At 43.2% G+C, this 22,520-nt stretch overlaps 1 protein-coding gene across 2 annotated transcripts in view; it reads left to right on the top strand.

The window, feature by feature from the left end:
• Positions 1-1,471: 1,471 nt before the first annotated feature.
• The window catches only part of Parn (poly(A)-specific ribonuclease), a 102,055-nt gene continuing 81,006 nt past the window's right edge, over positions 1,472-22,520 (top strand). Inside the window, exons 1-12 of one of the 2 annotated variants that reach the window (XM_038327913.1) lie at positions 1,472-1,619; positions 2,045-2,122; positions 3,734-3,813; positions 4,295-4,362; positions 4,443-4,524; positions 8,414-8,474; positions 12,267-12,411; positions 14,243-14,308; positions 15,254-15,292; positions 15,996-16,038; positions 18,283-18,360; positions 19,488-19,544. In XM_038327913.1, the coding sequence (XP_038183841.1) occupies positions 1,601-1,619; positions 2,045-2,122; positions 3,734-3,813; positions 4,295-4,362; positions 4,443-4,524; positions 8,414-8,474; positions 12,267-12,411; positions 14,243-14,308; positions 15,254-15,292; positions 15,996-16,038; positions 18,283-18,360; positions 19,488-19,544 (816 nt within the window). In that variant the 5' untranslated portion in view covers positions 1,472-1,600. Of the gene's footprint in view, positions 1,620-2,044; positions 2,123-3,733; positions 3,814-4,294; positions 4,363-4,442; positions 4,525-8,413; positions 8,475-12,266; positions 12,412-14,242; positions 14,309-15,253; positions 15,293-15,995; positions 16,039-18,279; positions 18,361-19,487; positions 19,545-22,520 lie in introns of both variants that reach the window. The other variant, XM_038327912.1, reaches the window with a different exon arrangement.

Raw genomic sequence — 22,520 nt, 5'->3', positions numbered from 1 at the left:
TCACCTCTAATGGCTCCAGCTTTGCTCTTTCTGCTTAGCTAAGAAACCCTGCATCCTCATAATTCTCTGTTGCAGCACCTTCCTTGCTCTTTATCTCCATAGTAACTATCATGTTTCCAAAGGGCAAGTTGGATTTTCCTTCCTACTGTTGTGCCCAAGTTGAGACCCCCAGAGACACCACCGGAATCCAGTCAAGTCCAGAATGCAAAAACAAGGTTTATTCTCCAGCCATGCTGGGAGCTCATCCATTACATACGATGCAGTACAGTAAGGAGAGCTCCCTTTCCTCATTTGGGGTTGACATATATAGGCAAAAAACACAAGCTGGTTCATTTTAGGTCAAGGGGGTTGCTTCTGTCTAGAGCACAAAGCTGGGTGTCAACAGCTGCTAGGAACATCTTGGGACATCTTTTTTTTTTTTTTTCTCGAACCCAGTGTCCTAACCAGCTATTGATCTTGCAAAGTTTTTTAAAATTTCCATGTCCTTACACTACCCCAAGTTTTCTTCTCCAATGGGACAATCACCATGCCTTTTCCTCTTTCATCATGGTATCCCCATCCTACCAGAGAGGTAAGGAAGAGGAACTCAGTAAAAAGGGGCTGAGAGATGGTTACTTGGACAAGAGCACTTGCTGTCAAATCCACAAGACTCGAGTACATATCCCCAGCACCCTTGTAAAAAGCCAGAAGCAGCCCTGCAGGCCTGCACCTTGGAGTTGGGAGACAGAGACTGGTACCTTAGGAACTGTCTGGCCAGCCGTTTCTGTTGAGACAGATTCAATGAGAGACCCTCTTTCGAGGAAGGTAGAGAACGAGAGACCACACCAAGGTTCTCCTTTGCCTACCACTGGCAATCACCACACACATGCACACATATACCTCTCCAACGCCACCCCATAAATTCACAAGTAACACACACATGTATATATATGTATATGCATATATATGTATATATACACACACATGTATGTTCACACACATATATTTTTACTTATTTACTTTTAGAGAGATTCTCATCATGTTGTCTAAGAGGCCTCAGATTTGCAATTCCCCTGCTTCATCATCCTCAGGTTCAGAATTTCAAGTCCAGGGGAAAACGGTTCAAAAAAATCTCTAGATCAAATCAGGCAGTGGTGGCACACACCTTTAATCCCAACATTCATTCCGGAGGTGAGGCAGGCAGATATCTGTTAGTTCGAGGTCATCTTAGTCTACGAAGCGAGTTCCAGGACTGCCAAAGCACAGGAAATACCCTAACCAAAAACCAAACCAAAATAACAACAATCTGTTGATCAACCAGGTGTCAGAACAGGTGTCTTTAACAGTTGGGCCAGTGTTTGTGGGACTTTGGTAGCAACACCACTTCCTGCTCCCAGACAGCCCGGAGGCCCTCAGCCCCCGCCCCGCCCGCCCCGCCCGCCCCGCCCCTGCTGTGACGCAACTCTGACGCAGGCGCAGCGGCGCGCGCTGTTTCCGGAAGTGTCCAGGTGGTCTGTTTCGTGGCCGCCTCCGACACCCGGGTAGCTGCTCTTTGCTGTGGAACTCTGCGCGTGGACCGGCGTCGGCCTAGGCGGGGCCAGGGTTCCGTCTGCGTCGCAGAATGGAGATAATCCGGAGCAGTGCGTGTCCGCCGTGTACCCCCTCCCTTGTCCCCAAGCCCACCCAGAGTGCTAGGCCCAGACCTCGTGTGCTTGGCGGAACCTGGGGCCAAGTCAGTTCTGCTTGGCTTTGCATCCTCTGAAGTCGGTGCTGCTGGAGAGACTTGTCCCTCTGCGAACCGTCCACCCTTGGCACGCTTGCCGCTCTCTTCCCCGTGCACCTCCTCTGGCCTAGCCCTTCTCAGTCGTGCACACTTCGGGTCTTGGACTCTTCTGTCTAGCCACCCCTGAAGAAGTTGTCTCCCTTCGATCCTTGCACATATTGGGGTCTTGTCCGTCTCTTCCGTGGCCCTGAGCTCTTATGGACCTTTCTCTCCCATCTCCTTTTAGTTGGTGGGCTGGAAGGCCGGCCATCTATTCTGAACCCCTTCTTGGTTTCTCTCCAGATTTTAAGATTAATCTTCACAAAGTGTACCAGGCCATAGAGGAGGCTGACTTCTTCGCCATCGATGGGGAGTTTTCAGGTATCACTCCCTTAAAAGCTCGGGGTTTACACCTTTTATGGCTAAGGCTCCTTTTGTAATCTTGCTAGTTATGGCAAAAGCGTGGGAGAGATGCAGTGGTTCTGTGATTAGTCAGACTGAAGTTTGTGGAAACAGATTGTGGTTCTGGCACTGCTTAAAACTATTTAGGTGTTTATGGTTAAAATGCAGAGGGTTGCTGGGCGGTGGTGGTGCACGCCTTTAATTCCAGCCCTTGGGAGGCATAGGCAGGCAGATCTCTGTGAGTTCGAGGTCAGCTTGGTCTACAAGAGCTAGTTCCAGGACTGGTCCAGGACAGCTAGGACTGTTACACAGAGAAACTCTGTTGGGGGATGGAGGGGAGCAGAGGGTTTAGTTTTTGTTGTTGCTGTTGTTTTCTTGTTTTTGTTTTTTCTGTTCTATACAGGGTTTCTCTGTGTAACAATCCTGATAGTCCTGGAACTCTCTTCGTAAACCAGGCTGGCCTCTAATTCACTGAGATCCACCTGCTCTGCTGGGATCAAAGGCTTGTGCACACCCGGGCTTTCTCCATCTTATTTTAAAAAAATGCATTCTCCTATTGAACCTAGAGCTGGCCGTTTCAGTTAGATGGTTGGCCAGCAGCCCCCAGGATCTGTTTATCACCACAAGCCTTCCATCGCTGGGGTTACAGTTGTGCGTTGTCATGTCCAGCTTTTATACGGTGACGGTCCAAACCTGTGTCCTTTAGTTTGCATGGCAAGCACATTTCCCCAGCCCTATTTCAGTTATTATTAAGTAGTTTTGAAATTTGATGGCATTAATTACACTCATGCTGCTATACAGTCAGTGCTGTCTATTTCTGGAATTTTTTTCCTTTAATCTTAAACAGACACACTACTCAATGAATTATCCATTACCTCTTTTGCCTCTGTCAGCCATCATTGATTGTGTCTTTGATTGTGACCACTCTAGATAGATCATGTAAATGGTATTTTGTGACTTGCCAGGGCCACACTTGAACGGCAAATAAGGATATTACTAATGCTTTAGTGGAAATCTTTGCATAGCTCAGTAGATGGATACATGTGTGCATGAATATGTGTTTTAAGTATGTGCACATACATGTGCATGAGCAGAGGGTAGAGCTCAACATTCATTGGTTGTTTTCCTCAAACTAGTTTTTTTTGAAGACAGCATCTCTTGCTGAACCTGGAATTCAGTGATTCTCCTTGATTGGCTGTCTGGCTGATGTTCTCCAGGGATCCACTATCTCTGCACCCACAGTGCTCCATGTAGCTGTTTGCATGGGTTCTGGGATTCCAACTCAGGTCCTCACGCTTACACAGCAAGCGTTTTGCTGACTGATCCGTCTCTCCAACCCCTAGTTATTATTTTTTTTTGAATGTAGGAATCCGACTCAGGCCCTCTCATGTGCAGGCAAGCAAGCACTTCTACCAGTTAGCTACACCCAGCGCACACATTAATGTTAATTTAAAAAAAAGTGTGATATAGACACTTGGAATTAATTTTAAATAATCAGAATATGAATAGGCACTGAATGAAGACTCTAGCAGAAGGCAGTTTTATATTAGCATTTACTAATGAATCCAATCCTTGTTTGTTATCATCTAGGAATCAGTGATGGACCTTCTGTCACTGCATTAACAAGTGGTTTTGATACCCCAGAAGAGAGATATCAGAAGCTTAAAAAGGCAAGTGGATATCCTCAGATGTCTTTTTCTCTGTCATGTGGCTCCTGCTGTTGAATTATGAAAGGGTGGAATCATTAAGCTTACACTTTCGTATTTTGTAAGTGATGTGTATCTTCTCAACACCAGCCACAAAATAATATTTTAGTGATGTTTAAAATAGCAAAAGTTATTGTTTGTTGGAAAAAATTCTGAGTAAGGGCTATTATTTCTTAAAATTAATTTGATATGTAGGAAATAAATATGATGTACTTGTAATAGTTTGGAAATAGGCTTAATGCTATGCTCTGGCGATGGTAGATAGCTTCTTAGTTGGGAACAAATTAAGAACTGTGTATAAATGAATAAGACTACTGATGTATAGCTTGCACAGTCTGTTCTGCTGAAGTTATGTTGAGTGATTCAGAAAGGCTTCAGATTGAGAATACTTGCTCATGTCAGATATATGACGCTCTTGTGATTGATTTTTTTTTTCCTTTGCCAGCATTCTATGGACTTTTTGCTGTTTCAGTTTGGCCTTTGCGCTTTTAAGTATGACCACACAGATTCCAAGTAGGTTGTCTTAATAGTTGGGAATTCCTAAGCTGTCTCCAAATATCACCCCTAAGTGTCCTTTTCTCTTATTTTCCCAGGCATATAACGAAGTCGTTTAACTTCTATGTTTTCCCCAAGCCTTTCAGTAGGTCCTCGCCAGATGTCAAGTTTGTCTGTCAGGTTAGTAGGGAACTGCACTTTTTCCATTTATGAAATGCTGTTGGGATGGAGTGGAGATGAAGAGTTCCTTTAGATTTAGCTCTAGGGGCTGGAGCTGTAGGTCAGTTAGCAGAGTGTTTGCCCAGCATGAATGATGCCCTGGGTTCTATCTTCAGGACCGCATAGGGTGTGTGCCTGTGATAATAGCCTTAGGAAGGAGGTGGAGGTGGAGGGTCAGAATTACCTGGTGAGTTTGAGGGCAGTCTGGGCTATATAAGATCCTGCATTTCCCCCCACTCCCCCCCCCCCCCCCCCGCAAAACAACAAACAAACAACTAAACAAAACCATAAAACCAAGCAACAAGATTTAGGCATTGGATAAGTTATCTCACCTTTCTGCCCTTCATTTTTAGGTTCTTAAATTAGTGATATTGTTAGCCCCTCTTTATTTCAAGATATTATAAGAAATAGGCTCTAAAGATAAGCAGATGGAAATTAGATCCTGTACTGTATTATTTATTCATAAAGCTGAGTTGGGGATCATGACATTGCAGTGGGACTCCATTTGGGACATCTTCTGTCTTCCTCTGTATTTATCCTACACTAGGACCCCCAGACTTCTCCTTACCTCATTATCTTTGTTCCTTCCTCAAGGGTAGAACTTTCTTTTCTGAAAGAGTCAAACTTTTTAAACCTGGGTCCTTTCCCCTGACTCACCAATTCGGAAACAGAAAGCTGAAAAGACTCCATTTTCCTTTTGAGAAGAACACAAAGTAGAGAGGCAAGGAGACTTACCCTGAGACTCTTGTGGTCGCTGGCTTGGCAGATACTAGGTAAATAAAGTTTCCCTTCTGCCTGCCTGGTTATTTGTTGTCGTGGATAAGCAGAGTGTATGTGGGTGTACCATGGAAGAGAGGGGCTGCCTCTTCCCCCTGTGATCCTGCAGCTTAGGTGGTCTTTCCCTACTAACATGAGTTCATCTTAGTCTTTTCCTTTTTTTGCCATAAAAGTGGTCATACATCTGTGGAAATCTAAAGCACAGACTCCTGGGCACTGGACGCTTTCTTTCTAAAATTACAAGATAAGAATGTAGCTTAGTAGGTAGAGTACTTGCCTAATATGCACAGGTCCTTGAATTTGATTCCCAGCACTTGCATAAACTGGACCCAAAGGTGTAGATAGACAGGCAAGTGACACATACCTGTAATTCTAGGGTCTCCCGCATGATAGGTAAACATTTTATAAACCGAGATACCTCCCTGGCTATAAAGTTGTATTTTTGTTGTTGTTGCTTGCTTGTTTTATTTAAAAATCTATAACTGCAGACTTTGGGGATATGGCTGAGTGGAGAATCAGGGCATGATAGCCAGGATCAGTAATCCCAGGGCTGCATGTTGAGACAGGTAGGTTCTGAGGGGAGGTGCCCGCTAGCCACCCACTCTGGCTGAAAAGGCAAGCCCCAGGTTCAATGAGAGACCAAAAATTAAAGTGGAGAGTGATTAGGACCTCAGGATTCCACATATGGCTGTATGGGTGAGTTGAGTGCACCTGTGCACATCTTTATACATCACACGGGCAAATATATATATATATATATATATATATATATATATACTTATGTATATACACATATATATACACATACACACAGCAAAGCAGAGAATGATACGAAGATGCAGACATGCATAGACACGTGCACCCTCTCCCACATAGCACCTACACATACACATAGACGCACACCTCCATCTGCAGAACTACATTTTACAAAGGAGTTAGGTGCTAGAGTCTGAGTAGATTAAAATTATGTCATCTGGGACCCAAAGGCAAAACATCTTACTGTGTCCTTGAAAGTTCAGTGTGTTTAGCACTGAGCTGCTAGCTAAGATGCAGGAATGGGCTGCAGAGACTTCCAGGCAGAGTGAAGCAAGTGGAGTTGCAGGATGGCATTTATATGCTTTTTGTTTTGTTCTTCTACTTCCCACCTTCTCTCTCTCTCTCTGTGTTTTCTGAGACTTGGTCCAGTGGAGTTCAGACTAGTTTCAAAATTACTAAGTAGTCAAGGATACCTTGAACTTCTAGTTTTCCTGCTTGAGGTGTGTCACAGATCTGCTTTTGTCTTTAATAAACGTTAAAATAGTTGTATGTATATGAAAGAATTTTTCTAGAATGTCTCTGTGATTTATTTACCAGCAAATGGTTGACTTGTCTACCTATTTTATATTCCTATACCTGGGTTTATGTGAAATTTCTTGCGTGAGAAGGGTTTCTAGAGGAAAAACTTCAGGCAGCCTCTGTTTGACACATGGTAGACAAAGCACCTATCCATGTCCTTAGCATGTCTGTCAGAGTTGGAGTGTTTGCACAGCTGTGTAAGATTTAGGGAGAGTGCCAGGCGATGGTAACTCATGCCCTTAATCCCAGCACTCAGGAGGCAGGTGGATCTCTGTGAGTTCGTGGCCACCCTGGTCTACAGAGTGAGTTCCAGGACAGCAGGACTGTTTCACAGAGAAACCCTCTCTGTGGGGGATGAGGAGACTTTAGGAGAACACGGAAAATCAGAGTAGCTATAATATTATTCTCCTCTTTAGTTACTTTGAGGAAAGGCTTTATGATTTGGCCAAATTCATGCACTATTTCTAAAATTATTTACTTAACTTTGATAAATATTCACATTTTTCAGGTGCAGGTTGTGTTTGTTTAGTCAGGTTTGCTTAGTCTGGATCTTGAAAAAAAAATTTTTTTCGATACAGGGTTTCTCTGTGTATCTCTCTGGCTGTCCTGGAACTTGCTCTGTAGATCAGGCTGATCCTGAACTCAGAGATCATCCTGCCTCTGCCTCCCTGAGTGCTGGGATTAAAGGCGTGCACCACCGCCCGGATGGATCTTGAAAATTAAAAACACCCAATTGGCTGGGTGGTAGTGGCACACACATTTAATGCCAGAACTCAGGAAGCAGAGTCAAGTGAATCTTTGTGAGTTCAAGGCCAGCCTGGTCTACAGAGTGAGTTCCAGGACAGGCTCCAAAGCTACACATAGAAACCCTGTTTTGAAAAACCAAAAAAAGAAAAAAAAAGAAAAGAAAAAGAAAAACGTCCAACTGGCCGGGTTTGGTGGCACAGGCCTGTCATCCCAGCTGCTCAGGAGGCTGAGGCAGGGAGCTGCGGAGCTCGGGCTGTAATGGACTACAGGCTGAGTTCAAAGCTATCTTAGACAACTTGACAACTCACTGAGACCTTGTCAGAAAAAAAAAACCAACAAAAACCTGAGTGCTGAGGATACAGCTCTTTGGTAGAGCGCTCACATAGCATATATGAAGTCTTGGGCTGTGAATGTAGCTAGCACATTTGGTAGCGTGTGTGCCTAGCATGAAGCAAGCTTTAGAGTCCATCCCTAGGACTCAGACTGGGTATGGTTGTGCACAGTTACAGTCTCAGTCCTCAAGAAAGCGGGAGGATTAGGAAATTCAAGGTCATTTTCAGTTACGTCGTGAGTTATAGCTAGCCTAGCTACATGAAACCATGTCTCAAAAAGCAAATCAATATGAGACAAAAGCAGACAACATCCAGTTAATATTTTGAGCCTTCCAGACTGGTAAGATTGCTGAGGGGATAAAAGCGCTTGCTCTGAGTTCGGTCCCTGGAACCCACTTCCAGGGGGATGGAGAGAACCAGCTCTGTCAGTCTCTTCTCGCTTCCACACCCATCCACCGCCACAATGCACACACACACTGTTCTAATGAGAAGATGGCCTTCTGTGTCTGACTCTTCAGTTAGACTTGAGGCTGTATGAGTGCTCTTATTTCTGTTTACAGCCTTCCCGTCAGTCTAGTAAGAGCAGGAGCCTGCTGCTATTGGGGGTTAGCCGTCCACTCTGGATTTTTAACATTGACATGTGTGTTGTCTATTTTCAGAGTTCCAGCATCGACTTCCTAGCAAGCCAAGGATTTGACTTTAATAAAGTGTTTTGCAGTGGTAAGACTGGCTTTGTAGTTGATAAAACTTTAAAATCCTTCAGAAGTAAATCTCATTTTGCCTAGAATCACCATTTTCCAAAAGCCTTTTTATTTTATCGTCTTATAGTTCATCATGTAGACAGTGCTAGGTTTCATGTTCAGTACTACATTTATAGATGTGTGTTGCCTCACCCAGCTTGTTCGTGAGTATGGGGCTCCAAACTCTGTTCCTTGTGGCATGTATGAAGTCTTAGGCGCAATCCCTACTTCTCAGAAACAGTAGCAGGAACCCACAAAGAAAGAACATTTTGGGCTGTGAATGTAGCTAGCTCATTTGGTAGAGTGTGTGCCTAGCATGAAACAAGCTTTGAAGCCCATCCCCATAGCAGGTGTTTAACTGACTGAGCTATGTCCCTGAACCTCTGTGTTTAATTTTTTTATTAAAAAACATTTTTGCTCCGGGTGGTGGTAGCACAGGCCTTTAATCCCAGTACTTGGGAGGCAGAGGCAGGCGGATCTCTATGAGTTCCAGGCCAGCCTGGTCTACAAGAGCTAGTTCCAGAACAGACACCAAAGCTACAGAGAAACCTTGTCTCAAAAAAAAATTGCATTTTTTCCATGATATTTATTGAGCTCTACATTTTTCTCTGCTCCCCTCCCTGCCTCTTCCCTTCCCCTTCAAGCCTCCCCCAAGGTCTCCATGCTCCCAATTTACTCAGGAGATCTTGTCTTTTTCTACTTTCTACTTCCCATGTAGATTAGATCTATGTAAGTCTCTCTTAGTGTCCACATTGTTGTCTAAATTCTCTGGGATTGTGGGTTGTATGTAGGCTGGCTTTCTTTGCTTTATGTTTAAAAACCACCAGTGAGTGAATACATGTGATAATTGTCTTTCTGGGTCTGGGTTACCTCACTCAAAATAATGTTTTCTAGCTCCATCCATTTTTCTGCAAAATTCAAGCTGCTGTTATTTTTTTCTGCTGTGTAGTACTCCATTGTGTAAATGTACCACATTTTCCTTATCCATTCTTCAGTCAAGGGGCATTTAGGTTGTTTCCAGGTTCTGGCTATGACAAACAAAGCTGCTATGAACATAGTTGAGCACATGTCCTTGTGGCACAATTGAGCATCCTTTGGATATATACCTAAAAGTGGTATTATTGGGCCTTGAGGAAGGTTGTTTCCTAATTTTCTGAGAAATCACTACACTGACATCCAAAGGGGTTGTACCAGCTTGCATTCCCACCAGCAATGCAGAAGTGTTCCCTTTTCCCTACAACCTCTCCAGCATAAGTTGTCATCAGAGTTTTTGATCTTGGCCATTTTTAGAGGTGTATGATGGAATCTCAGAATTGTTTTGATTTGCATTTCTCTGATGACTAAGGATGTTGAACATTTCCTTAAGTGTCTTTCAGCCATTTTAGATTCCTCTGTTGAGAGTTCTCTGTTTAGGTCTGTACTCCATTTTTTTGTTGGATTATGTGGTCTTTTGGTGCCCAATTTCCTGAGTTGCATTTATTATTTTAAAATAGTTTATTGTTACTTTTATGAGCATTGATTATTGTTTTGCTTGCATCTCTGTGTGAGGGTGACAGATCCTCTGGAATTGGAGTTACAGACAGTTTTAAACTGCCATGTGGGTGCTGGGAATTGAACCTGAGTCCTCTGGAAGAGCAGTCAGTGTTCTTGACCACTGAGCCATCTCTCCAGCCCTTGTTTTTGCATTTATATATTACACCTGTGCCTATGCCAGTGTGTGTGAGTACAGAGCTCAGAAGAGGGTTTGGGTACTCTGCAGCTGGAAGTAAAGGTGGTGATGCACTGTCTGATGTGATGCTGGGACCTGATTCCGGCCCTCAAGAACAGTAGCAAGTGCTTTTTACTGCTTCAGCTCCACCCTCCCTTTTGTAACCTGGTTAATTCTGAGCTGAGTAAGAGAGTCGGTAGTATTTCCTTAGGTTGTAATGAGGTCTCTTAAAGATAGTTCATCTTACCCCTTTAGGACTTACATCTGTCCAAATGCAGGGATGTTTTGCCAGTGTGACAGGTGCATTTCATTCTTAAGCCTTCTGGTCACAATCTCTCTTACCCATTACTGTTTATCTTATAATTGGAGACAACTCATGGGGAGAGGTGTGGTCTATATAGTTGGCATGATTCTAGTGGCTCACCTGTGGGGATATTGGACTGGACAGAATGCTGAGGAGGGACAGTGCCTTCCTCATGTGCCATCGTCACTGTAGAGCATTAGGGTCTTTATCAGGGAGGAGACTATTACTATTTGTTGAATGTTAGTGCTGGAATATTAGATAGTAGGACATAGTAGAATGGCGTTCCTTTCTCTTATATGTTTGGGAGTGAAGGTGGTAGGTGGTACATCAGTCAGGCAGTCAGTCAGTCAGCCTGCCTATATGAGACCCAGTTTCATCCTTAGTACTACAAAAAGAAAAGAAGAAAATAGAAGGAGTAAATATTTGAGAGTCAGATGTGGTAGCTGCCCGCAATCCCATAGCTGAGGCAGAATTGCAAGTTTAGTGCCAGCCTTGGCTTCAGTAGCAAGAGGCCCTGTCTCAAATTCAGAAGCCCTGGAATAACTCTTCTGCTGGAAGTTCTTCCTGGGGCTGTCAGAGGCTCCGTGACGTCCAGACATTCTCCAGGAGCTTCAGGCTGTGTCATAGACTCCGTGATGTCCCCACATTCTCCAGGAGCTTCAAGGCTGTCACAGGCTTCGTGACGTCCTAACATTCTCCAGGAGCTTCAGGCTGTGTCATAGACTCCGTGACGTCCCACATTCTCCAGGGGCTTCAGGCTGTGTCATAGACTCCGTGACGTCCCCACATTCTCCAGGAGCTTCATGGCTGTCACAGGCTCCGTGACGTCCGGACATTCTCCAGGAGCTTGAGCTCTAGTTGGCATAGGTGTTTGTCTGCCTAGCCCTTCTCTTGCTCAGGGTGACTTTGACATCCAACAGAATGATTAGGAATGTCCGGTTTTGTGCATTTCTTGAGGAAATACTAACTCGGATTGATTTTGTTGTCAGTTAACTTTAGTGAGGATTCTTTTGTTTCTCCCTTCGTTGGCTCTGCATATCTTTCTTCTTACTTGTCATTTGGTTTTCCCTCACACTGACCTTTTCTTGCTCATTTGATCAGAAGTTCCCTTTGTGGCAGAACAGGCTACCTCTGTTATTTCCTTCATGTTCTTAATTCATAAATGCTCAGGACAGCATCAGGGCCGAGTATTTATTGAAAGGATGAGTGAATGCATGAACAAGCATATTTAATGATCGCTTACCTTCTGTGTTTTTTTTAATAGTATAGTTAAAATGTGTTTTCTGAGTATGATAGATTTTTAGTTAGTTAAAAACTTTTGTGTTTAAGCCAAGTGTAGTGATACACGCCTTTAATTCATAACTTAGGAGGCAGAGACAGGCAGATCTGTGTGAGTTCAAAGCCAGCCAGGTCTACATAGTGACTTCTAGGGGAGTCAGGACCACATGGTGGGACTCTGTCTCCAAAAAAAGAAAAAACCACCACCAACAAAAAACCCAAAACCAACCAACCAACCAAAAATAGTTTCATGGCTCAGAAGTTAAGAATGGTTGCTTTTCTTCCGAGGGGGTGGAGTTTGGCTCCTATCACCCACATCTGGCAACACATAATTGACTGTAACTCCAGTTCTAGGGGAACCAAGGCCCTTTTCTGATCTCTGCAGGCACCTGCAAACAAGACACATACTTAACACATAAGGAAGAGTTTTCTCTGTGAAGTTATTATTTCTTCTAATTCACCCTTTGGACAATTACATGTAGGAATCCCATACCTGAATCAAGAGGAAGAAAGGCAGCTGAGAGAGCAGTTTGATGAAAGACGCTCCCAGGCCAGTGGGGCAGGGACTGTGGCAAAATGTCCTGTGACAGTTCCTGAGGACCAGAAGAAGTTCATTGACCACGTAGTGTAAGTTCCTAAATGACAGGCCGCACGGGCTGGGGGCCGTCTCACCTTGGGCAGCACCTGCAGGGTACCTACGTAGGTGTGATGTGAGAGGCAGCATCTTGATTGTGGCAGGACTTCTGTCTTCCACACACTTGTGCTTCATATGCAAAGGTGTTCACACGAGCGTGCATGGGAGTTGCGGGCTTTAATTGTGGCTTATCTAAATATGGGCAGTAGCAGCAAGTTGCATCGTGTTTCGGCCTGTTCCATGCTGCTGCGTGAGGGCCTCGGCGGGTGTGCAGATCTGTCTGGACCAAACCTTCCTAGAATGTTGTTCTGTACACTTTTTTTTTGTTTCTCACAGTGAAGTTTTGACAAAAAAATGTGTCCTGGGAGGAATAGCGAGTCTATCTAGTCTTGTATAGGTTAGTCACCAATGTAATAGCTTTATTAGAAAAGTCAGAGTGTATTGCTAGTATTGATGAATTTTTTCTTAAAATACTTACAGATTGTGTAAGTGGTGTATATACACTCGTGTGGGTGTCTGCGTGAGGAGGTCAGAGAAGGGGGTTGGGTATCATCTGCATCACTCTTTGCTTTATTTTTGAGGTAGGGCTTCTTGTAGCTGGAGCTAGGCTGACAGCATGGCACTGTGATCCTCCTTTCTTTGCCATGCCCCTCCCAGCACCGGGTCATGGCTGTGTGTTAAGTCCTGCCTGGCTTGTTGGTGTTGGAATCTGGAGCTAGGCTGACAGTCAGCATGGCGCAGTGATCCTTCTCTCTTTGCCATGCCCCTCCCAGCACTGGGGTCATGGCTGTGTGTTAAGTCCTGCCTGGCTTGTTGGTGTTGGAATCTGCACTTACCCTGCACTCTTGTCTCTGCAGCTTTAATATTGATTAATTGTTTGAGAAGATGTTTTAATTTCACTTGTGACAGCAATAATCTCACACAAAGCATATGTAAAAATACACCCATTTTTTGTTTTTGTTTTTTAAAATTTACTTACTATGTATGTAGTGTTCTGTCTGCATGTATTCCTGCAGTCAAAAGCAGACACCAGATCTCATTACAGACAGTTGTGAGCCACCTTGTGGATGCTGGGTATTGATCTCAGGAACTCTGGAAGAACAGCCAGTTATCTCCGAGCCATCACACTAGCCCCTTAAATTTTTTTTCTCTTGGTTTTTTGAGACAGGTTTCTCTGTGTAGCTTTTGAGCCTGTCCTGGAGCTCACTTTGTAGACCAGGCTGGCCTCAAACTCACTGAGATCCACCTGTGCTGCCTCCTGATTAAAGGCATGAACCACTACCATTTTCTTTGGCTTTGATTTTCTTTTTGATATGCTTGGATTATATGGAAAAAAGACCTATAAGCATAAGACATGTGTTCTTGGGGCTGGGAATGTAACTTAGTTGGTAGAATGCTTGCCTAGAATGCACAAAGCCTAGGGTTTGGTCTCCAGCACTGCATGAGCAGAGTGCAGTGGTGCACATCTGTAACCCTAGCATTCTACTTGGGAGGTAGAGTCAGGAAGATCAGATGTTCAGGCTGTCCTGAACATACATAGCAAGTTTGAGGGCAACATGGGATACCTGAGACTGTCTCAAAAAAGGAAAAAGGGAGAAAACTAGACTGCTTTTGTATGTGGGGGCATGTTCCAAAAATAGAATTCAGGCTTTTGTTCATGCTAGACAAGTGCTGTGCCACTGGCTTCACCCCTAGCCCTATGTTTACCCTGCTTTTGAATGTAACTTGCTGGTTACATGAGTGTGGATTTTGAGTACAATGACTGTTCTGATCACTTCATTCCTTCAAGGTACTGATGGTCATTGTCTGATTCTTATTCATCAGAAAGAAGATAGAGGATTTCCTACAAAATGAAGAGAAGAAGATCTTGGATCTGGAGCCATGCACTGGGTCAGTTCCTGTTTGTTGCATTCATTCCTTTGTAGGAGAGGAATTTTTCATGTGTGTTTTCTCTCCCCTCCCTCCCTCCCTCCCTCCCTCCCTCCCTCTTCCCTCCCTCCCTTCCTTCTTCCCTTTTCTCTCTCTCTCTCTCTCTCTCTCTCTCTCTCTCTCTCTCTCTCTCTCTCTCTTTCTTTCTTCCTATTTATATTTTATATTTTTGGTTTTCCAAGACAGGGTTTCTTTGTGTAACAGCTCTGGCTGTCTGGAACTCACTCTGTAGACCAGGCTCTGTCTCCTGCGTGCTTGGATTAAAGGTGTGCACACCATGTCCAGCATGTGTGGTCTTTTTACAACATTCTATAGTCCTTCCCTCACAGACGTGCTCCTAAGACTTGCAGCACTAACACAGTGGGAATGTCTGTCTACTGAGACTCACAGTCAATACTTTGTCCCATCCTTGGACAGAGGAAACTTACTCTGAAACTTAGCCTTTAGGTTGTGCCCAGAAGCAGCGTCATTAGCCTGCAGGAGGCTAACCATATGAGGACCTCAGAAGAGAAGGATTCACTGTCAGGTCCCCTCTGTTCTTTTAATTCTTTCTACAGAGAAAAACCAAGTCAGCATGCAAGAGAATATCTTAGCATCTCTCCTCTTTTACTTCATGGCACACTTCACAAAGGTGTCAGGATGCAGACATCTACTCTAAATTCTTCATGCAGCTGCAGGCAGCAGTGTGTTTGATCCTAATTTCTACCTTGTCTTTAAAAGCAATATAGTAACTTTAAAATCCTGATTAAAAACACACGATGAGTCCTTCTGCCTCACAAATGTGCCTGTGTTTGTTATTCATACCACATTCTAATGAGGTCACTAAATTCAATCTTTCCCAAGCATTGACTAATCAGTTAGGGTTCACTCTTAAAAGCCCACGTTAATTCCTTTTCTTTTTTATAGGTTCCAAAGAAAACTTATTTATCAGACTTTGAGTTGGAAGTAAGTATTTGAATTAGATGCAAGAGAGCTCTCAAGGACTGGGATTTACTAAAGTATAATCTTTGGTCCTATTGCTCTTGAAGTTTTCAGTTATAGGTGATTTGACCCTATCATGTCCCCGGTCAGTTCTTAAATTGACTTCCCCTGATACCACTTTGTATGTGTCTTAAGGCATACGTAGCTCCCTCTGTTCTCTGTGTCTTCCTCTCCCTCTGCCCCCCAAACTAAAAAATAATCTGACAGTGATGTGCACATGGGAATAATCTTGTCCTATCCATACCTTCCACATCCCTTTCCTCTTTGGCTGCTGCAAATGCCAACACAAACTGCAACCTAGCAGCCCCTGCCCTCCCCTTTGTGCACCCCATGAAGTCTGCAGACACTGTTAAAACACTTCAAAGTAGGCATTAGGAAGCAAGATGTCCTCTGTGACAATAAGTTGACTATATTATGAAATACCAAGCATTTTAGAAAGTGCTAAAATCCTAAAATGTTTACATGAAATTGATGACATTCCAGTGCCTGAGACGAGGCGGAAAAACAGTTTTCAGTAAGCTTTTCATAAAGTCTTACTGTATAGTGGTGATTGTCCCATTTTAGTAAAGCTTTAGTTTATAACCACGTGGCTGCTTGTCGAATTCTTTGGGCTTTAGCAGTCATTGAATCTACACTGATATGTTGTTTCCTTTTTTTTTCCGTTTAGGTTTCCGAAAGGCATTCATGTTGAAACGTTAGAAACTGAAAAGGTAACTAAAAGTTATGCTGACAGTCAGCTGACACAGTGCCTTTGCCCTGGCTCCCATGAGCTGTGACCAACTAGCCGTTTGTCCTCTCCGAACCTGCTTTTCCTTATTTGTATAGCGGAGCTGAGCACTATGATCTTACTCTAATGTAGGTTAAAGCCTTTAAGATAAAAAAAAAAAAAACCAGAAACTCAGAAGATTTATTATTTATTTATTTATTTATTTATTTATTTCTCCAAGATGGCATTTCTCTGTGTAGCCTTGACTGTCCTGGAACTTGCTCTGTAGACCAGGCTGGCCTCACACTCACAGAGATCACCTGCCTCTGCATCCAGAGTGCTGGATTAATTAAAAGTGTGCACTACCACTGCCCGGCTATTTATTTATTTTTTTATGTGTACAAATGCTTTGCCTGTGTTTAGTTTGTATAACATGTGCCAATCAGAAGCATAATTGGAGTTACAGATGTTTGTGAGCCATCTGTAGGTGCTGAGAATTGAATTCAGGTCCTCTGCAAGAGCAGTCATTGCTCTTAACTACTGAGCCATCTCCCCAACCCCCACTTACTGCCTTTTTTTTTTTTTAAATGAAGAATCAGGCTAGGAGTGGAGGTGTACTCCTTTAATTCCAGCTCTTAGAGGCAGACTGATCTCTTTGAGTTCCATCCAGCCTGGTCTACATAGTGATTCCCAGGATGGCCAGGGCTATGTAGAGGGAGCCTGTCTCAAACAAAACAAAACAAACAAAAAGCAACAAAAACGAACCAAATAGAATGATTCAGTGTATAAGTGGAAGAGTACTTTTCCCATATCTAATATATACATACATTATATATAGTATGCATTTTTTTTTTTAATTAAAGGTTTATTTTTATTTTATGTGCATGGGTGTTTTATGTGCATGTATGTCTGTTTGCCATGTGTATGCAGTGCCCACGGCAGAAAAGGGAATTGGATCTCTTGGGATTGGAGTTATAGATAATTATGAACTGCCATATGGTTCTGGTAATCAATTTTGGGTCTTCTAAAAGAGCAGCCAGTGCCCTTAATTGCTGAGCCATCTCTCTAGCCCCTCTTTTTTCTTAAAATTTACACCTGCACGCACACATGTACACACACACATGCTCATGTCTGTGTCTGTGTTGGTGGGGATTGGGGCATGTGGAGGTCAGGAAACAGTTTGTGAGAGTCAATTTTCTCTTCCCCGACTAGAACTAAGGTGGTCAGGTTTGCCATTAGGTGCATTTCCCTCATGAGCCATGTCTCTGGCCCTACAGTGTCCTTAATGACTATAAAATATCTCATAAATATAAAATGATTTGTGAGAAATAAGACTATACTCCTCTAAGATTTTTATCATAAAATATGATGTAGATGCTTTATTTAAAACTAATTTTTTAAAATTTCATGGTCAAAAGTTACATAACCTTGTTGATCACTCTGTAAAATCTTGTTTGCACAGTCTGTGGTTGATTTCAATTGACATTTGTTAGTTTGAATTTTTTTTAAAGATTTATTTATTTATTATGTATACAACATTCCGCCTAAGTGTATGCCCGCACGCCAGAGGAGGGCGCCAGATCTCAGTACAGATGGTTGTGAGCCACCATGTGGTTGCTGGGAATTGAACTCAGGACCTCTGGAAGAGCAGCCAGTGCTCTTAACCTCTGAGCCATCTCTTAGCGCCCCCCCCCCCCCTTTTTTTTGGTTTTTTGAGACAGAGTTTCTCTGTAGCTTTGAAGCCTAAAGGCGTGCGCCATAGTTTGAATTCTTAAAATACTGGAAATGTTGCAAATGGTGTTGGCGGGTGCCTTTAATCCCAGCATTTGGGTGGTAGAGGCAGGCAGAGTTCAAGGCCAGCCTGGTGTACAAAGTGAGTTCCAGGACAGGTTTCAAAGATACCAAGAAGCCCTGACTCGAAAAACAAAATAAAATAAAACAAAATACTGGAAGTGTCGTGCCATGGAAGTGTCATGACATGCACATGCAGAAGGGCATGTGTCCTCACTCAGTTTGGGCATCATGTCAGAATAGCTTCTGTTGTGCTTGCTTACTCTTTGGCTGATAACTTTTTGGCTGTTTTCTTTTTGGCGTATTGAGATGGACTCATCTAGTTCAAGCTGGACTTGAACTACTATGTAGCTCAATACATCACCATTGCCATTTGAAGTGATAATCACAGCCCTTTGGAGCTAAAAGGGTATATGATGTTTTCAGAAAGCTGCACATTTGCTGTGTCTTTTAGAAGGAGAGACACATACTTATCAGCAAAGTGGATGAGGAAGAGCGCAAGAGAAGAGAGCAGGAGAAGTATGCAAAGGAGCAGGTAAGTGTGTGCTTGCTATTTCATTTAGTAAAAGTGACAGCATACACAGGACTGATTTCTTTCTTTCTGGATCAGTTGTTGGATCAGTTAGCCAGCAGATGACCACTTGTTACAGTTTGTTTTGGTTTGGAGTTTTTGAAGACCAGTGGGGTCTTAGACGGCAGTGTCTTCCAGTGGCTGGGGTCACAGCTTCGCACTGCCTTGTCTGCCTTGTTGTATTTTGTAAGTCACCTTGATTGACTTTGGAATTATAGCATGGTCCATAGCTCTGTGTGGTGAACCCAGCCCTTGGAAGGAGGAGGTGGGAAGGTCAAGCTTCAAGGCCAGTATAAACTTGCAAGAGGTCCTGATTCAGAAAATAAATAGATAGTCCTTTTCTCAATATTTAACGTGATGGGCAAACTCTCAGTGTTATTAAGTTATTAATGAGTAATTTAACATTGCTATCTTACTCTCTAAAACCGGAAAATATGTACTTCTCTTTCTTTCTTTTTTGTTTTTAGACAAGGTTTCTCTGTGCAGCCCTAGCTGTTCTGGAACTTTCTCTGTAGACCAGAGATCTGCCTGTCTTTGCCTCCCAAGTGTTGTGATTAAAGGTGTTCATCACCACCTCTCATCAAAGATTTGCTTTCATTATTTTATTTTATTTTAATTTATTTCATTGGTGCTTTAGCCTGTATGTATAAATGTGTGAGGGAGCTGGATCCTGGAGTTACAGACAGTTGTGAGCTGCCATATGGGTGCTGGGAATTGAACCAGGGTCCTCTAAAAGAGCAGTCAGTGCTCTTAACTGCTGAGCCATCTCTCCAGCCCCTCTTTCATTATTTTATTGATGTGTATATGTGTGCTTTGTGTGTATCCTTGAGAGTGAGTGCCACGTCTGCACAAGTGTGCAGAGGCCAGATGAGGGCATGGGAGCCCCTGAAGCTGTAGTTAAATGCATTTGTGATCTCTCTAATATGACTGCTGGGAACTGAACTTGGGTTCAGTTGGAGCTGGCACTTTTCTTCAGCCTTTATAGGGTTCTGAGGGGCACGCTGAGGTTGTGAGGCCTGTGTGGCAAGTGCCTTTACCCACTAAGCCCTCTTGCTGGCTCTGTTTGTTTTTAATTTAGTTCTTTTACTTAGGAGGAACTGAATGATGCTGTGGGATTTTCAAGAGTCATCCATGCCATTGCTAATTCGGTAAGTCATCAACATTTTGGTTTTGTTTCTAATTAAATGACTAAGCATGCTATTTAAGATTAAGTGTCTAACTGCTATTGCAAATTGTTCATTTGATTACTGTCTTAGTTAGGGTTTCTATTGCTGTGAAGAGACACCATGACTATGGCAACTCTTATAAAGGAAAATGTAGTGATATTTCATTTGTATTTTAATAAATAAAGCCTGTCTGAAGATCAGAGAGTAAAACAGCTGCCTGGTCAGCCTTACAGACCAGGCAGTGGTGACACACACCTTTAATCCTAGTAGCTACACTAGTTTGCCACAGAAACTGGGTGATACTGGTGCACACCTTTAATCCCAGAACTAGAGAGTAACAAAATGCGGGGAGACAGCTCTCAGACACAGTCTCATTCTGAGATTCCTGGTGGCAGGGTCACCATTTCAGACTGAGGTAGAAGTAAGAGTCAGTGGCTGACTGCTTTGCTTTTTTAACTTTCAGGTTGAACCCCAATACCTGCCTCTGGGTTTTTATTAATTGTACTACAGGGAAATATTTAATTGGGGCTGGCTTACAGTTTAGAGATTTAGTCCATTGTCGTTATTTACATGGGGGCATGTAGGCAGACATGGTGCTGGAGTGATGGAGAGGCTACATTTTATATGGAGGCAACAGGAAGTGAACTGAGACAACTAGGCATAGCTTGATCATAAGAGACCTCAATCCCACCCCCACCCTGACACATTTCCTCCCACAAAGCCACTTCCTAGAGCTTATGGGGGGCCAATTACATTGAAACTACCACAGTTACCCTTGGAATGTTTACCTAGTCTCAAGGAGGAAGTCAGTGACACGGGTCCGTAGCTGCTGTGCACTAGGCCAGGAGTCATCATCGCTGAACTGTGTCCAAGCCCGTTTCCAGAAGGCTTCTGTTGCAAAACCCATCCTAAGATGTATGTATAGCTGCATTATGCTGGGCAGTAGTGGCGCACGCCTTTAATCTCAGCACTTGGGAGGCAGAGGTCGGCGGATCTCTGTGAGTTTGAGGCCAGCTTGGTATACAAGAGCTAGTTCCAGGACAGGCTCTAAAGCTACAGGAAACCCTGTCTTGAAAAACTGGAAGAAAAAAAAAAACCAAAAGACAGCCCAACACAGTGGCTGCATGAAACTGGCATCATGAGTATGAAATTGAGATCAGAAGTCAAGGAGCAAGTAGAGTAATCCAGAGGATAAATAATTACAAGGTGACTTCCTCTACAGAACTCTAGTTAAATCCTGAAATACATCTATCATAATCTCCGTAATAATAAAGCTTTGAAAACATACTGGCTCTTCAGGCAATAGTGGTGCATGCCTTTAATCTCAACACTCAGGAGGCAAAGGCAGGCGGGTCTCTGCGTGTTTGAGGCTAGCCTGTTCTACAGAGTGAGTTCCAGGACAGGCTCTAAAGCTACACAGTGAAACTCTCTCAAAAAAGCAAAACCAAACCAAAACGAAAACTGTACTAGCTATTTGTATAAATGGCTAGAGAATTCTATGGTAGACATCTTTCCTTGGTCCTCTCTGAAAGGCATCCGCCTTTCGCATGGGTAAATATTCTCTTGCTTTTTAATAGTAGATCACCTGGGTCTGAGATTTTCTTCTTAGGCAGTTGGATCTGGGAAAAGAGGTTGACTTGTCCCTTAGATGTTTGGCCATCAAGACACTTTTAGAGTTCAGTGCAGGTATGTCAACATGGGCAGTGGAGAGGAGGCACACCATGTTCTCATTTGGGGGACATCGCCAATGATAGAGCCTTCTAAAAGAAGATCATTAATCACGAGGAGCTTCTTCCTGAAGTAGACACATAAACTGTTCTGAACAGAGTTGTGCGATCCTGGTAGGAGAAAGGGCTGAGTCTCTTCAGCAGCTGCTAAGATCATAGGAGCCCAGAAAAGCATTTTCTGCTCACCCTTGGTACTGTGGGCTGCCAGTGTGCTTGAGAGTCATCTTACTGTTCAAAGTCCTCCTTGTATGTGGAAAGATGTACATGTCTATTCGCTTAACTGTACATACTCCGAAAAATTACAGAAGACAGCAGTACCTCTGAATACCTATGGTGCCGTGGCAGATCTGAAAAGTGAGAAGGTGACAGATCTCTTCAAAACACTTAGTTTAATAAAAGGATCTAAATCTCTTTTCTAGGATCTAGAGGAAACAAAGTGAGAAAATAATTTAAGTTATACGTCTCAGAAATTAAAGTATTTATTTATTTTTTCAAAATAGGGTTTCTCTATATAGCCCTGCCTGTCCTGTAGCTCGCTCTGTAGACCAGGTTTGCCTTGAACTCAAAGATCCGCTTGCCTCTGCCTCTTAAGTGCTGGGATTAGGGACCTGAGCCACCATTACCTGGCTTAATTTTTTATTAATATTAAAATGTCTATGAAGCTAACAGATAGTAAATACATTTATTTATTTATTTATTGAATGGTTGATGGATTGATTTGCAGGATTGAGGGTTGAACCCAGCACTTTACTCTTTAATTTTTTTTATTAAATAATTTTTGTGTATGGATATTTCGCCTGTATATATATGTGTGGACTTGTGATTGCAGCTGCCTACATAGTCCAGAAGAGTATGTCAGGTCCCCTGGAGCTGGATTTACAGTTGCCCAGTGTGCCAACTGGGAACTAACCTTTTTTCTTGTTCGTTTTGTTCGTTTGTTTTTCGAGACAGGGTTTCTCTGTGTAGCCCTGATTATCCTTGAACTCACTCTGTAGACCAGGTTGTCCTTGAACTCACTCTGTAAACCTGGCTGGCTTTGAACTCATACTGTAGAGCAGGCTGGCCTTGAACTCATTTCTGCCTGCAGAAGCCAGAAGAGAGAACATCCTCAGATGTTCCAGGTGATTGTGAGCTATACTGGCAGGCGATTGTGAAATGGGTGCTGGGAACAAAGCTCAGGTCCTCTGAAAGCAGTAAGCACTCTTAACCAGTAGCCCCAAGAGTGGTTCCT

The sequence above is a fragment of the Arvicola amphibius genome, chromosome 4 (assembly GCF_903992535.2).
Source record: "Arvicola amphibius chromosome 4, mArvAmp1.2, whole genome shotgun sequence".
NCBI classification, from domain to species: domain Eukaryota; kingdom Metazoa; phylum Chordata; class Mammalia; order Rodentia; family Cricetidae; genus Arvicola; species Arvicola amphibius.
Note: the sequence above shows the minus strand (reverse complement) of the source record. Positions and strands in the feature narration are given on the sequence as shown.